A 16,540-nucleotide genomic window follows, 5' to 3' on the forward strand; every position below is an offset into this window, starting at 1 on the left:
GAGCAAAAGGATTTCTAACAGTGGTTTACCGGGACCTGGTTTTTGCCAAAGCTCCGAGGAAGCACCTGAAACATCACCCTTTAGTGAACTACATCCATCAGGCAATCTTTGATACAGCTACGATACTAGAGCGCAACGTTTTGCATGTGATTTGCCTAACAGTAAAGAGAGCGAATGTGATGCAGCTGAGGGTGATAGAGTGCTTTTTATACTCCAGAGTGCTTTTCAGATTGAGCTTTTAGAGGCTGTACTGATGCAATGAATATATATGTATATATATCAAAAAATGCTATAGTTGTTCCATTAAGTAATAACATAAAACTTAAATGGCAAGATTAAACAAAATTCTAGGACCAGTAGCCATTAAGTCACTCACATTTAATATGCTTGTGAATTAAAACTCAGTACCCTTTATGGGTTTGCTCACTATAGCAAATAGGATAATTTTTAACTTTCTTTTTCTTCTGTTTCTGCTGTGAACAATAGCACAGTGGAACTATTCTATGATTAGGCTTTTACAGTTAAATGAGACCCAGGAAAGGTGTTAGTTCATACAGCCATGTTTTGATTTCAGACTTCAGGCTTGCTAATAACAGAGAACTCCACACCATGTTTGTTGAGGCGATCAATAAGTTTTGTTTTGGAGAAGGCAGCTCCTGGAGAATATACACCACCTCTGTTAATGAAAATCAAAAGAGAAAAACATTAGTTATACAGTGATTGAGTGACACTTTTTTTTTTTAAGTCAAAGATTTGTTTCCCTGCCTAAGAAAGAAAAAGCCACTTTGTCCCACAGGAAAACACATGTGGAATTTGGCATGCTGGTTATATTAATAGGTTCAATTCTGTATCCAGCGAACTCTAGAGAAACCATTCCATTAACTGAAAATGTAGACACTGATGCAACAGATGCTACAGCATTATTGAAAACCTATGACTACATCCTTTCGAATCGAAAGGCAGATGAAGACGAAGTGGCTTTAAATCAGCTCGTGGTTGCACAGCCATTTGGGTGAGGTAACACAAATCCACAGGGTTATAAGATCTGTATTTTCGAAGAGACACATACGCAGTAGCTTTAAGGGAGATCAGGCTCTTCTGCAGGGCAAGTACTTACTTTTTAGGCAGACAAGCTGCATCCTCCAGAAGAGATACAGCTGCTTGAACCATCGCAATTGGTGTAGCAACATAGCCAGGCTCTGACAAAAACAACAAGTGATGTACAGTGTGTTGAAATGTAGAATGTAATCTTGCTCTTGCCTTTACAGGTTGCTGAAGAATAATCTCTTTGGCAATGAAACAGCCTTCCCCATTTAAGAACAGCTTTTTTATCTGGTAATCATCCCAGGTAGCTAGTGAAGTCCTTAAGATCTAATCTGGACAAACACTGCTTCAAATATAGGCCTATAACCACCAACAGCCAAGAGCAATCACCTCACAGTGACAGAGGGCTCTCCATTACAGCAAGAGCTCTCCCCATCCTGTGGTTAAATTAAGACTTCTGCTGTGAGACTTGCATTCAGCTGCATCTCTAGTTATTTAAAGAAGCTATGCTTTATTAACTCTTTTTGAATATACATTCTTGCTGTCTCCAAACTTTACTTCAGGTTTCATCTCTCCTCAAACGCATGTTACAGGTAGAAATGACACCATGCCAGATCCGTTTAAGTTCATGCACAGGGGACTAGAAATAAACAAGTAGTTAAGTCCAGGCTGTAGCAACTGGAAACTATCCCTAAAGCACTCTCCCTTTAACTGCTCTACTCTACAAAAAATGGCAAGAACACAAATGAATTGGCTATTTCAAAGAACAGGTCACAATGAATGCTAGTATCCAAGGTAATACTCTGTAAAAGCTGTTGTCTTTGTCCATGTTGCAAGTGCTCCTCAAGGGTAAAAAGAATAGCAGTGGACCTATAAACCGATTCTGGAGTAAGGAAAGTGAGGCAAAAGCAGTTAGCTGCTACTAACATACTGATAGAGTTATAACTGTTGTGACTAAAACTTGTTGCTTTGGGGGAGTCAGAAAGGCTTCAAGACAAGAAGCGCCTAAACAAAAATTTACGATGACAACATTTGACCTTAGAACGGCAGATGCACAAACCATAAAGATAAGGAACTGCAGAGCAAACACTAAACCAGAACAGACTATTTCTCAAGGACAGTATATACGTGATCTCAGAACTGAGTTTGCACAAAATCAAAAGTTAACTACTGGATGCAGTGAGAAGGAGGATATCCTTCATCCAGAGACCCCTGATGACCACCCAGACACATAAACAGGCATGCGCAAAGGACATCTGGAGAAGATAATGAATTATCAGAAAATTAATGAATATGTATGTAAAGCTTGTATAAGTTATGTAATTAACCCCGTGCAGGCACGCACATTAGGAGGAGTGATCCCCTGTGCATCCAGTGCTGCAATAAAGGATACCTGCTTAATAGTTGTTCAGACTATTGAGTCCTGATTTCAGCTTTTCACGGCATCAATACACACCTGGTCCTTTCACTTCGGTGCAGATCTTTACATTTGGTTTGCCATTCTGGGGATCTTGCCCCTCACTGTAACCCTCACCAAAGAAAGTCATTGTAAAAGAGGTTCCATCCATCTGTAGCGGACAAGACAAGCGTGGTTACCAAAACAGTAACTCACTTCTATCAGGCACGCACAAGTGGTAAATATAAGTATCTATTATGCCAAATACTATGATCTATCTAAACATAAGAGCAGTTGAGTTATTGCTTAGAAGGTACATTCGCATCTAAATTTTTAATCACTCCCACTTTGTTGGAACTGTTACTATTCTAAAGTCCATTTATTCTCTCAGTGATTTCAGTCCTGGGCTTTTGCTACTCAGTCTCCCTCTCTGTCATCACCTTTGACAGACTGAGTACTGTGAGCCATCCATGTAAATACACCAGACCCAGCAACATGACCCATTTTTTTCCTTATATGACTTCCACATACTTTGGTGTCTAGTAGCAGAAGACATGACTATTTAAATATTCAAAGCTATCTGAACAGGCACACACAATGTGCATTTAGAAATTATTTCTTTGAGACTAAGCAGTTGACTAGATTACTATTCCACTGTTATCATAACAAAGGTGTTCAATAATTGTGATGGACAACAGTCAGTTACCTGTTTCTGGGTTGGTCCTTTCTTCGTGAAGAATCCAGCAGAGAAAAATTCTGGGTACTATATAATAAGGGGCAGTGGGGCAAGGGACAAAAAAAAAAAAAAAAAAAAAGAGAGAGACCAGCAGTAAACTAGAGGCGGTGGGGGGAACCCTCCAAAAACTTCTTCTCATAGAATCATAAAACCACTAAGGCTGGAAAAGACCTCTAAGACCATCAAAAGTCCAACCATCAACCCAACATTACCATGTCTCCTAAACCATGTCCTGAAGGGCCACATCTACACATTTGTCAAACACCTCCAGGGATGGTGACTCCGCCACCTCTCTGGGCAGCCTGTTCCAGTGCCTGACCACTCTTTCAGTAAAGAAATTTTTCCTAATATCCAATCTAAACCTCCCGTGATGCAACTTGAGGCCTACCTCTAGTGACCTGGGAGAAGAGACCAACACCCACCTCACTACAATCTCCTTTCAGGTAGTTTAGAGGGCAATAAGATCTCCCCTCAGCCTCCTCTTCTCCAGGCTAAACAACCCCAGTTCCCTCAGCCACTCCTCAGAAGACTTGTGTTTTGGACACTTACTTTGGTCAGAAGTTTTCTTCCAAAGCTAAACTTCACAAGAAGGAGGAATAACATGCCAGCAAATATCAGCTTGATAACAGAGCCAAGACCACCTATGTTCACATAAGCACCATATTGGACCTGAGGTAAAAACATACCTTCAGTGATAGAATTTACATTAAATTTTCGCATCAAATTATTTGTAAAAATAAATCTACCCCCAAACTAGGATGCAATTGTTTGATACAATAGATAGCTGTTTAAATAGGGCCTTAAACAATTGTCTTAGTTCTCAACAACTCTCTGAATAATGCTTCACTTTATAATTCATTATGAGAAAACAATACAACTACAGAATGGTGGGGAGCAAGCGTGGTAAACAACAGTGGAAAGCTTTAAAGAAATATGTGTTTTGGTATCTAATTTCAGGCTTCTTTCCTGAGATCTTCCTTTCTTCCTCTTTGCGCTTTAGTTTAAGAGAAACTGAGGCCTTCAGAATTCTGGAATAGCAAAGGCAAGCCTTTCTCATTAGTAGTTTCCACGTATATTTTTGAAGCGCTACCCCATCTTCATCTCTTAACTGATGCCTGTGATTCTGCACAGCTGTTATACAGGTTGGTAGTGCTGGTCTCCTCTCGGGGAAACCATGGAAAACAAAAACTAAACCTCTTTTCCACCACCACTTCACACTGCCTTTATTCTGCACTCCAGAGACCCAAGCATCAGAAGAAGTCCCCAGATAAAGAACTCGCATGCTGCTTATTTGTATCAGAATGTTTACTACACTATACTGACCTGACTATAGTTACATGAACTACAATTACAGTGTTTTTAGAAGCTCTACCAATACAACAAAAAAGCCTCTGCACAGGAACAGAATTTATGTATTTATCATTCCCAAAATCATGAAGTCTACCTTTCAAATATTTCTAAGACTCAAGGCTTCCATTCCCCACAAATACATACCCAGAAATCAGACAGCACGAGAACCCTACAAGAGACTCTTGTAACTACTATGCTAGCAGCAATAAGCAAACTCATCAGGGAGACTATCAAGTGGTATGAAACAGGCCAGTGCACCCAGAGGAACCTGGACCACATCAGGCCAAGCAGCGTCCAAAGGTGATCAACAGAAGAAAACCCCTTCTTTACAGAAGCAAAAGCACATTGCAGCACATTATTATTTAACCGACTACAGAAACCCTACTACACAGATCTGCACTAAGAACAGTTATTACATAAAGAAAAGATTAGTTGAAAATGGTAACAGAGACATAGTATACTAGTACAGTAACTTACAGGTGTTTCCTGCAACTCCGTGTGCAAGTAATGCTGAGACCGTTTCACAACAGAACTATCAGATCCCATGAATAGAATAGAGTACTCTTTGAATTCCTGATTATAAAATACAAGTCCTCTGCAAATGGAAAAAAAAAGTCAGAAAAAAATGATCACATGTTCATGCAAACTGAAAGAAACTGATCCTAACAGCCCTACCAATACTGGCTTTTTCTCAAGCATTTTTATGACCTTATCTCTTTGCACTGAAAGCAAACAATTCCAAATGTATCCCTGGCACAACTCAAAACTCCATGCACTATAACAAGGATGAATTTGATAATTAAAATAATATTCTCATCACATTTTTTTTCCCGTTCCACCAACCATTTGTGAAATCAAACTCAAGAGTTTGCCACATCTTTTAATATAAGTTAACTTTGAGACCCAGTAGATGCTGGGAGGTGTTCTTTTTTCAGTGAAATGGAACTTATCTTCAATTCTAGTAGAAAAGCATCTATGTTCATATTATGCTCAAGTCCTGAATGCATCTTTTTCGTATTTCATAATATGTTCATCTATATAATAAATACTGGAGCTGTTATAAGACAGCATGTTTCAGACCTTATGCTTCTTATACCTTTTTTTAAGTTTTGCACCAACTACTGGGAGAGGGGCATATCCTATTTTTTTTCGAAGCTTCCTCAGGTTGTCTTGATCCGCAAGGCCATACACAGCTGACTTCCAGGTCCCATCATGTGCAGAAGAACCCTGGTAACATACCGTGAAAACGTAATTAATTCAGTATCTAAAAGTTTAATGTATTATTTTAATAATGACCTTAGAATTATTACATATATTGCACATTATTACAATTATTACATCTATGCATTATGATCACACGCATTAAAGTATAACATACAGATGTATACATTCTCATTAACTACTATCCCCTGTCCTTTAACAGATAAATATTAATCTCCCATTCCATGGGCTCCCTCCAATCCTCCAGGCATTTGTAAGAACAGGCTACAACTTGGGCCACATCTGTTAACATGGGTGCTCAGGACTGGAGAAGCAGTATGTTCAAATGCTGGGCACCAGCACCAGCTTGGTTTGGGTCATTGTTGCATTATTTTAATAATGACCTTAGAATTATTATTAGAATTATTACATGTATGTAATATATGTAATGTGTATTATGATTATATGCATTGAAGTATAATGAAAAAAGCTCCCCTGCCCACCCCCCCCCCAACAAAAAAAAAAAAAGGCAAACAGCCAAACACTAGGATTACTGGCAATACACTACGTATCTGTTATAGTTTACTTGCAGATGAATCCTTATCACATCCCTGTTAAAACTAAGTATTTCTTGAAACAGCTTAACACAACAAACTTTAGGTAGACAGCCTATGCAGGTGAACCTTACAAGAGGGCATTTGCTTGGGATACTTTTATTGGCTCCTAAAGAACAAAGTTCTTAAACTCATCATCCAAGAATTGCCTGTTTCTTGGTCTTAATTAATGTTACAACAGTTAATCTAGTGGGCTACGGTGATGTTATCACAAATACTTGAGTTTCCAAGACAGTGTAAACTAACTAACCTCAGGCCCAGACTTCACTGTCAGGAAACTTTCGACAGCAGTTAAGGTACCTTTAAGGGAGGAGAAAACATTACTTGGCATATGTGGTCATTAGTACACAAAGCCAGAGTACACTCTGGAAGACTCAAATAGCATGCCACTGACATTATTAGTTGAAAAGGCAGAGTCACATCTTTATCTCAAAGTAAAATAAACTAAGATCAAGTTCCACAGCTATTTTAGTTACCAAAAACAAAATTTCTTATGTAAAGCACCTCAGTAAGGGTCACTAATATTATTTTTACTCATTTAATTTTTCATTTGTCTTATCTAGTTAATAAGACAATTTAAATAATCAATAAAAAAAGGGAAAATAATATCAAGAGCCATATTTAGCTTTCCTCCAAGTTCCAAAATAAAGGATGACGTAGGCTGTGAAAACCAAGACAGACTTATAGATTTTGGTAAACCTTAACTAAAAAACAAAACAAAAAACCACACCCAGAAACAAACAACCCACCACTGCCAAAAAAACCCACCACAAAAACCCCAAAATACACAAGATATGCTAAGACATTTAATTTTAGCATAGCTTGTGTTTTGCGAAGAATGCTTAGTTGTGATGAACAGCAAAACAAAACAACTCCTCCAAATTCTGCTTTGTTTTCCTTTGCTCAGTTCCTTCTGAGATAGTAAAACTGTACTTGTATGGGTAGCAAGCAACTGGATAGACAGGTGGTAATACCATGAAGTCAAAATACAAAGAGGTAAAAGACATCTTTTTTCAAAACAAATATCAGACATCAAATTATAACCCCAGGAGCAACCAGATACTAACTTCCATGCCTCTCCTCTCCCTCAAATCTGACCCAAACTGAGTTTTTTTTAAACTGAAAGTTGATTATACGCTCCAATATAAAGCAACTGCACTTAACAGCAGTTTTACTGGTACACAAAAGCAAAACATTTGAATGCTCTTATGGGCCCTTCCAGTTGAAAGTCAGACCTAATAATGAACAACTTATCCTCATTTGAGAATACGATCAAGTACTATCTGCATAGAATTAAATCATCTCACATCTTTTCTCAAATATATTTCTTTTCCTTCAGCTGCTCTTAAAGAAAAAGGCATTGTTTGGCACTGTCTATCTACCTACACTCATACAATAGCTTCTTGGTGCCTGCAGTAGAAAAAACAAAACTTAGGAAACCCAATTACCCACTGATTTGTGATGCCTTTCCCACAGCCTTCCTGTCCCCACTGTCTCTTCCCCACCAGATTCTCGCAGTACAGGAGGCAGCCTGCTGAGGCTTGCCTATGGATGTCGCCACCCTGGCTAAACAGCCTGCTGCTGACGACCAAAGGTTCTGTTCTCTCAGTGAGCAATGTTACCTTGAATCCCTCCTATACCTATGACCAATGTTCTCTGATCTAATGGGAATATGATTTAAATTTTTATCTGGTTGAAACTGGTCAGCTGGTAGAGGCAGGCAAGAAGATAGACTGAAAGAGTATCCACATCAGTGTTGCTGCTTTAGGAAACCACATGAAAGCATCATCTGCATTTCTTTTTCAGCATAAGGTCACACTTAACTAAGTCACCTTTCAGCTTGTCTCTGGTGTACAGTACTCCCATATCAGCTGGTATAGAGTCAAAGCCACAGCTTCCAATGACATATACTCCCTTTTCCGCAGCTTTGTCGTTGTATTTCAGGTACATTCCTTCCAGAAACTAAAACACAGTCAGAACAGATACTTTAAGCAGAACTCCATATTTGGCTGCACCCAACATTAGCCGTCAGCACTCTACTCTCATATCATAGCACCCTGCATACTTCAAACCACTTAAAAAGCATCTGTAAGACAGATCCATATTATTCCTGGTTTATGGCATGAAAGTGTCACAGCAGTGCAAAGAAATGCGATCTACACGAAATTACTACGTAGACAGACAACAGAGACTTAAAGCAGAACTCTAGAGTTTTGGATTTCCAAAGAGAACCCAAGAGGCTTTTGTCTAAAAGAAAGAAAACTATACAACTAACGCACATTAACGTACTTTAAAATACTTCTGCATCTTAAAATAGTAGACCAGGAAGCAGGATTTGTCTTCATGTTCAAAAACATCAGCAGAAACATGAAACATACTAAACAAATACTCCTTTAATAGATCCTTGATATGAGGTAGCATTTTTCTACTGTCACATACCTGGGGTTCTCCACTGATGTCAATGCAGTTTGCCCCATTTTCAACACAAGCTTCTACCACAGGCTCTCCAAAAAATCTATACTATAAAAGGAAATAACACCACACATAACAAAATAAATCACATACACCACAACTCACCCAACATGCTTTATCTACAATAAAAGTAAACACTTGACAGCTATTGGTTTTGCTAAGTGGGGCAAAAATGTAACAATACTTCTCTATTTCGGGGGGGGGTGTGGGTGTGTGGGACGACGACAACAGCGTAACAAACTTCATTACTGATAACAGTCTGCCGCACAGACTGCTCCACTGTATCTCCTCATAAGATCACCAAGGCCAATTTAATGTATCTAATCTCAATTTATGCTTCTTGCACGGATATTATCAGCACATTCTCTCCTTAAATACTCCTCATTTCGAAGACGTTGTCATGACCCAACCTGCAGCTCTTGCACTTCAATCACCTCTGAATGCGCTGGAAATGTTGCTGCTGAAGGTATTAGAGGGGCCAAGAACTTAAAACTCCAAGGCTACGGGCTTCTTCTCCAGCTTTATTTTCAGCCTGGCACCACTTCAAACGTTTTGGCCCAACCCAAAACTCCTTCCCTCTTTACAATCAGTTTCTTATGCTGCCTGTGAAAGACTTAAAAAAGCCCAAACCCCAGCCCCGCTGTGTTTCTGTGGGATTTGTCCGGGAATTACACCACCAGAAACCATGGCGGGAAACCTTTAGGCGACTACAGTAGACAGGTGTATTTTTAGTGCGCGTTCAAAAGGCTACGTTTCATCCGGGCGGCTCCCGGGGCTCCAGAGCCCGGCGGCAGGTACCCCGGTGGCGGCCACAGCTCCCCCCGCCCCGAGGAGCGGGGAGCCCAGCCCCACGACGGCAGAGGGGCGGCAGCCGCCCCGGGCCGGGAGCACCGCCCGGAGGATCGCCGCACTCACCGGGCCCACGCAGTTGAGCACCAGCCGGGTCTGCCTCGCCACGGCGGCCAGCGAGGCCGCGTCGCCCACATCGCACAGCAGCACGCCGACCTCCGCCCCGAGCGCCGCCTTCCCTGCGCACCAGAGACCACAGTCACCGACACGGCCCGGCGGGCGCACCCTCCTCCCTCCCCGGGCCTAGCCGCCAGCTCCCCGGCGCAGCCCCGACACCGGAGGGGGTCGCCCCGCTTCGCCCCATAGCACTTCATTCCCCTCACACCCGCCGGTGGGCGGCTCCCAGTGCAAGGGGATGGGGGCCCGCGGGCCGCGCCGACCCCGGCGCTGCGCCACACGGCCCCCCGGGTACCGCAGCCCGTTACCCAGCCTCTCGGCCGCCCGCTCCAGCACCGCCTGGAGCTTCTCCCGGCTCCGCCCGGCTACGGCCCAGCGCAGGCCGCCACGCAGCTCCCCGCCGGCTGCCACCCGCGCCACCTCCTCCACCACGAACTGCCCGGTGAAGCCCGAGGCCCCGAGCACGACCAGCTCGTAAGGCCGCTCGGCTCCGCCGCCGCCAGCCGCCATGGTGAGAGGAGCCGCTCCTGCCGTCGCACCGCCGGCCTGCGCCAGACAGCGGCCGGTACGAGGCGGCCCCGCCCGTCGCCGCGGGGGCGGTGCGCGAGACTCGCTCAAGGATGGCCGTTAGGGCCGTTGCGGCAGTTTGGGGGTGGCGGTGCCGAGCAGGGGGCGGGGCGCCGGGCCTCAGGGGCGGGAGGCCTAGCCTTTGCGCTCATCCCGGCAGCTAGGGCGGCGGGGGAGGTGTGGTCGGTCAGGGGGGTTTAGCTTGCCGTGGATGAACAAGTAAACCGAGGTCCGGCCAGGAGCTTTCGCAGCTCGGCAGTTTTAGCAACAACATTTGTAGGGAGAGGCCGTCGTTACTGGTCCCACAGTAGACAGAAATTCTCACTCCTGATGGGCATGGCTCGTTACTCTGTTACTGCCATAAGCATTTCAGCACAGGTAATACAGATGAACTGGGGACTGTTACTAATCAAAAAGAAAACCGTAATTACCAAGAAGTAAAATGAAATAGTCAAATTTCCCCCACAACTCCAGCAGATAGTTATGTTTTGCTGAACAACAAAAGCAGAAGAATGTAAATTTGAAGTTCCTGTTGCAGTGTGGAGAAGCAGTGACTGTTTAAAGCCATGATGGTAAGGAGCATTTGCGACCGCATGGTGCGGTGAGGTGCGGTCACTTTTTTGTGCTTCTCATGGCCAGGCTGCTCACTGGGATTCCAGAGGCTCGCAGCCAGTCACGCAAGAAGCAGCCTCATGAATCCTGCTTGCCAGCCTTTTCTCCCAGGGAGCATCTGCCATATCTAAACCATTCCTGACAGTTGCCTGTCCAACCTGTTTTAAAACACCTAGTGATAGGTGCTTTCACGCTGTTCCAGAGGCAGTCTCCTCCTGTGCTTTTTTATACACATGGCTGGAGACAAGAAGTTAATCTCCACATCCTGTAGTTTCAGCCCCATACTCTCTCTCCTGTTTCTAGAGGACGTTGGTAAAAGATTTAATACCTGAGGAACATAAAACAAAAGATGCTGCAAAGCTGCAAGCTTCCATGCATCTCCTCAGTCTTCCCTAGATTAAAAAGCACTGATTCTTTTGGTGTTTCCTCACAGACCACTTCATACCTGCATTTTTCCTGTTCTCCTCTGAACTCTCTGCAGTTGGTTTATATTTTTCTTGAAGTCTAGTGTCCACTGCTTGGCCCCACATTCACATTGTCAGCGCTAAATCGAGAGAAGGTTATGTGATGTGCCAGAATTTACCTGTTTATACATGCCCCAAGCATTTGCCTTTTTTTGGCAAGTGTCACATTGTTGGTGCACCTGCAGCTCATGATCTATTCCACCTCTGAGTTTTTTTCAAATCCCTGCTGCCTAGCCAGTCTTCTCCCATCTCAGATATGTACTGAACTTTAATGTCTTTTCTGAATACGTTCTAAACAGCTTATCTCTGAGGCAGCAGGAGATCCTTACCTCTAAGCATCAGCATCAACTCCTTGAGCAGTGCTGATGCAGTTGTTTATAGGCCTACACTATCAGCTTTATCAGTGAAACAACTCAGTCTAACAAAAACCAAAGAGCGTGGAGGGAAGGATAGAGACGTTTTTGTATTCTTTTTCGGTCCAGATAATTTTGTTGATCTGATTTACAGAGCAACACTGCAAAACCAGTTTCTTGTGTTTGAGGTCACTAAACATCTAATTAGTCAAGCTGGTCTCTTAATGCTTTCCTGTCCTTCCTACACACTGGGGTAATTTCCAGCTGTGCTTATAATACTGTTGAACTCCTCTGAGCTACTTTCCTCTTACGCTCAATTTTTCCCTTCTGCCACCAATTCTCAAAGTCTGTTTTCTTCAAGGACACTGCCTTTGGTCTTCTAATCTTCCTTCTCCTTTGCAAAAGCTTTGAAAAAACATTGCAACAATAAGCAATAGATATTTTTTCCCATATTTTGAAGTTAACAAAAACCATTATTTCTTCAGACTTTGCATTAACATTTGAACTTGGACAGTAACAGGAGACTGTAAGCAGCCTGCAAATTGCAGAGGGATTCTGATGTACCTTGCAGGGCTGGCTGGGATGCTCAGCCTGCTTTCTTCATCCCTTTGCTCCAGAAGTGTGCCTCTCTTGCCTTCTCTCCCTCTTCCATATTATCCACTTTTCACATCTAGTTCCCTGTCACTCCCAGAAAACAAGGCCGTTTATAAGCCTATGACTCTGACTCATCCATTCATAAAGAATTGGGGCTGCACAAGCTTCCTTGGGCCCTATATATTTGGCAAGAACTGTAGTGTGCTGTTAGGCAGTGGCTTGGCAAGCACAAGCTTGCATGCAGAGCTAACCCTGTCTCCTCTCAGTGACTGAAATTTTGCATCAAATTGGGCAGATTTACCCTGTTTTTCAATCCACAACTCTAAAGATTTCATCTACTCTTTCAGTGTTAGCTATATTTCTTTAAAACACACTTGCTGGAGCAAGATATTTCCTGTAAATTGCAGTTTACACAAGCAAGAAATCAGGCTTTCAGAGCTGCAGAGGGTCACCTGAAAACCAACTAGGGGGCATCAAATCATGAGGCAAAGCTGGGGTTTTTTTGCTTACATAAAATATAATTATGGTAGCTCCAACTCATTTTTTTTCTCAAGAGAGACCTGTGGTTGGCAAGTAGAAGAGTTTGCTTGCAGACATCTCCAGTTTCACTCCAACTCACTGGATTAAAAAAGAACAAAAAGTCTCTAAGCCAGTTTACATTCCTGCCTGTGAAACTAACAAGTAGACAGGTAGGTTTCAAAATAGCAAACATCAAGGCAATGTCAAGGCTCTGATTTTAAATGGAAGGCTTACAGCAGTCTTGACTAAAGGCAAAGGTTAACTTGTCTCTCTAGTTAGTGTCACCAACGCAGGATTGCAAAAATTATTCCGTGGGAAAGCAGTAGGATGATTTACAGTTTTCCCTTGTCCAATAGGAAGACAAGAAATGCCAGATCTGCTGCCAAGTGCCATTCTGCAAAGGAGGTTCCCATCTGAATCAGCTTTAGAAGCTCACAAAAAAAGATACTGCTGTTTCTTTTAAATTCTTGTTTTTCAGATTTGAAGGTGCTTATTTTTACCATGTGTATCTGCATACAGAGACTTAAAAGATTCCAGTACTTCATGTAAAGCTTTGTTTAGCCCTAAAATAACTTCAGTTACTAGAGGTCTGTGCCAATTTCTTTGGGACGGAGAAGCATACAAGCACATGCATGCACACACAAGCCATATCTTTTCAAATTCCTTAAATAAAAGGGGCATTCCTCCCTTTGCTAGCTTCTCCTGTTCCACCTGGAGCCTCCGGCAGGATCTAAGAAATCTATTTAAGCATTTATAAAAGCACTTTTATGTCCCTTCATTCTGTACAGTAGCTCTGATAAGATCCTTTCTATCAATATTTATATATTTCTTGGACACCAATCTTTGTGGTAAAGTTTTTTATACTCATTTATAACTTTAGGTTACTTTTTGTTTATTAGAGTGGAAATGTAGATGTTGTTCCATGACTACTTTTTAATTAGAATAATAATAAGATAGCATAAAGAGTGCAGTATGACGTCAATTGTACAATGTTGTATGAATGCAATTTTTTTAAGCACAACATGGAAATTGCCTTGCACACCAAAGGACGAAATAATATCACTGGCTTGCATCATTGCAAAAGTTACTACAGAACACAAGAAAAATAGAGCGTAAGAGTAGGCAGAAATGTTGGGAAATATAGTGGATTAACAATGCATGGATAATTTGCTGCAGGGTATGAAGAATTATGTGGGTGAGGATATAGAGGATTAAAAAAAAAAAGGCTGGCATCTATGTACCTGCTACAGTTACTCAGTACTGTAAGGCCGTGAGAACAAATGTTTCTGGAACAAAGCCACAGTTCATCCTGCCATGACATATCTTATCCCTAATTTAGGCAGAATATTACTTTATAATCAAGAGGCAATACTGTCCAAAAAGTCACTCCATACAGACCTTAAGAACTTCTAATAAACCAAATCATTTAGACTGGGACTAAAAGGAGGAGCTTGAAGTTAAAAACTGTAGAGAATCCAACAGAGTTGCTTGCCACATGTGGCAGTTCAGTAATGTTTTATTTATTTTCTCTTAATTTTATTTTGAAATTAAAATACCACCTAACCTTTCTGGAAAACAAATTAAAGTCATAGAATTATACAATCATTTAGGTTGGAAAAGATCCTTAAGATCATCAAGTCCAACCATAAACTTATCACTGCGAAGTCCACCAGTAAACTATGTCCCTAAGTGCCACATCTTCATGTCTTTTGAACACCTCCAGGGATGGTGACTCCACCACCTCTCTGGGCAGCCTGTTCCAATGCCTGAGCAGTCTTTCAGTAAAGAAATTTTTGCTAATACCCAATCTAAACCTCCCGTGACACAACTCCAGGCTATTTCCTCTTCTATCACTTGTTACCTGGGAGAAGACACTGACACCCACCTCGCCATGACTTCCTTTCCAGTAGTTGTAGAGAGCGATAAGGTCTCCTCTGAGCCTCCTTTTCTCCAGGTTAAACAACCCAAGTTCCCTCAGCCGCTCCTCATTAGACTTGCTCTCTAGACCCTTCACCAGCTTTGTTGCCCTTCTCTGGACATGCTCCAGCACCTCAATGTCCTTCTTGTACTGAGCGGCCCAAAACTGAACACAGTATTCAAGGTGTGGCCTCACCAGTGCCGAGTACAGGGGCACGATCACTTCCCTGCTCTTGCTGGCCACGCTATTCCTGATACAAGCCAGGATGCTGTTGGCCTTCTTGGCCACCCGGGCACACTGCTGGCTCATGTTCAGCCGGCTGTCAACCAACATCCCCAGGTCCTTCTCCTCTGGGCAGCTTTCCAGCCACTCTTCCCCAAGCGTTGCATGGGGTTGTAGTGACCAAAGTGCAGGACCATTATAATATATATGTATACATACACATATGTAATATGTATATTGTGTACATATATACATTTTCAACCAAGTATATATTCAGCCAAACAAAAATAATAAATAACAAAGTTATTTCCACGTATTTTGCTTATTTCTAATTTGGGAGGTTACAAAACAACAGATGGCAGCCTACCACACCTGCTTTTGTTTTTTAATAATCTGTATACACATTCCCATTCATACACAACTCTAAAAAATCTTTTAAAAGAAGAAATAAAGGCACCATTGACCCATAGAAGTATGGTAGAGGTCAAAGCTTTTCATTGCCACTGGAGTTCAGGCTCAATATTTACTAGAGTTGTCACTTCTCACACTGAACTTGAAACACTTACAGGCATGAAAAGACTGATAAATGTACAGTTTTTTCAGTAGATGAAGACCAAACAAGAAATTGTAGGGAAAGAGCACATTTTTCTGATAACACTAAATGGTAACTAATGTTGCATTAGAACACTCTGTAATAAAAGTGGCTGCACAGTAAATTAAGACATAAAGAGTTAAACGTCAGACTGCACTTGCTGGGTACTGTGGGGCTGTGCCCTACCTCACAGCTCACTGGTCATTTTGATGACAACAATTAAAGATTTGAAACTTTCTCTCATAGTTTCAGCGAAATAATTTAAAGGCAGCTAAGAAATTAAAATGAAAGGATTCAGAAAATGCAAACTAATCTATACTGGAGAAGTTAAAACCTGGAATATTCTATGCTAAAAGAAACAGGGATAAATGTTTTGCCCAGTGGATGCAAATGTGGGAGATATTAGCAATGTAGAAGAATCGGATTGCATACAAAGAAACAAAAATCAGGCCATCTTGTCTAGACTGCTCTTCCTAGAAAGGTTGGACTAGATGATCTCTGAGATCCCTTCCAACCTGGGATTCACTACAATGAATAGACTGACTAATTGCAGACAGTTACAAGAAAATCATCCAGGAAATAATGAGTTATCCAGGAGTAGGAATGGAGATACCTTCCAGCACAAATCCAAAGTTCAAAGTATATATTATTAAGATAAAAATAGCTACAGAGGCATGATAATGGTTTGCAAAGATCTGAGGATGTAACTTCTAGGGATGAAGGGTAAAGGACTTGGAATACAAAAAGAGTGAGCAAATGTTTGCACCTGAGCAAATAGACCAGCACAGTCTATTCCTCACAGCAAGGGAGGCGTCGATAGGAGAATGAGACCAGTGATTTGTTGAGTGCCAATGGACAAGACATGTGAAACTGAGCATGTAAGTAGGTGGGACAGAGCATCAGAAAGTTGACTATGAGGAA

General features: G+C 42.0%; 1 protein-coding gene across 1 annotated transcript; it reads right to left on the reverse strand.

Moving 5' to 3' along the window:
- Nucleotides 1-357: 357 nt before the first annotated feature.
- SCCPDH (saccharopine dehydrogenase (putative)) lies at nucleotides 358-10,395 on the reverse strand. The gene is made up of 12 exons (XM_075089350.1): nucleotides 10,087-10,395; nucleotides 9,728-9,840; nucleotides 8,780-8,860; nucleotides 8,173-8,302; nucleotides 6,591-6,640; nucleotides 5,623-5,753; nucleotides 5,004-5,121; nucleotides 3,726-3,845; nucleotides 3,147-3,203; nucleotides 2,501-2,612; nucleotides 1,118-1,199; nucleotides 358-676 (listed from the first exon to the last, which is right to left on the reverse strand). The coding sequence occupies exons 1-12, from the start codon at nucleotides 10,286-10,288 to the stop codon at nucleotides 571-573; spliced, it is 1,302 nt and encodes a 433-aa protein (XP_074945451.1). The 5' UTR covers nucleotides 10,289-10,395; the 3' UTR covers nucleotides 358-570.
- Between the last annotated feature and the right edge of the window lie 6,145 nt (nucleotides 10,396-16,540).

This window comes from Phalacrocorax aristotelis, chromosome 3, assembly GCF_949628215.1.
Source record: "Phalacrocorax aristotelis chromosome 3, bGulAri2.1, whole genome shotgun sequence".
NCBI classification, from domain to species: Eukaryota; Metazoa; Chordata; class Aves; order Suliformes; family Phalacrocoracidae; genus Phalacrocorax; species Phalacrocorax aristotelis.

Excerpts from the sequence above, each read along its gene's own strand:
- SCCPDH (XM_075089350.1), bottom strand. The coding sequence starts at position 10,288 with ATGGCGGCTGGCGGCGGCGGAGCCGAGCGGCCTTACGAGCTGGTCGTG. Across the intron at positions 8,861-9,727 it reads TGCTCAACTGCGTGGGCCCG|TATAGATTTTTTGGAGAGCC; the intron begins GTGAGTGCGGCG and ends TTCCTTTTATAG. Across the intron at positions 6,641-8,172 it reads CACCAGAGACAAGCTGAAAG|GTACCTTAACTGCTGTCGAA; the intron begins GTGACTTAGTTA and ends CCTCCCTTAAAG.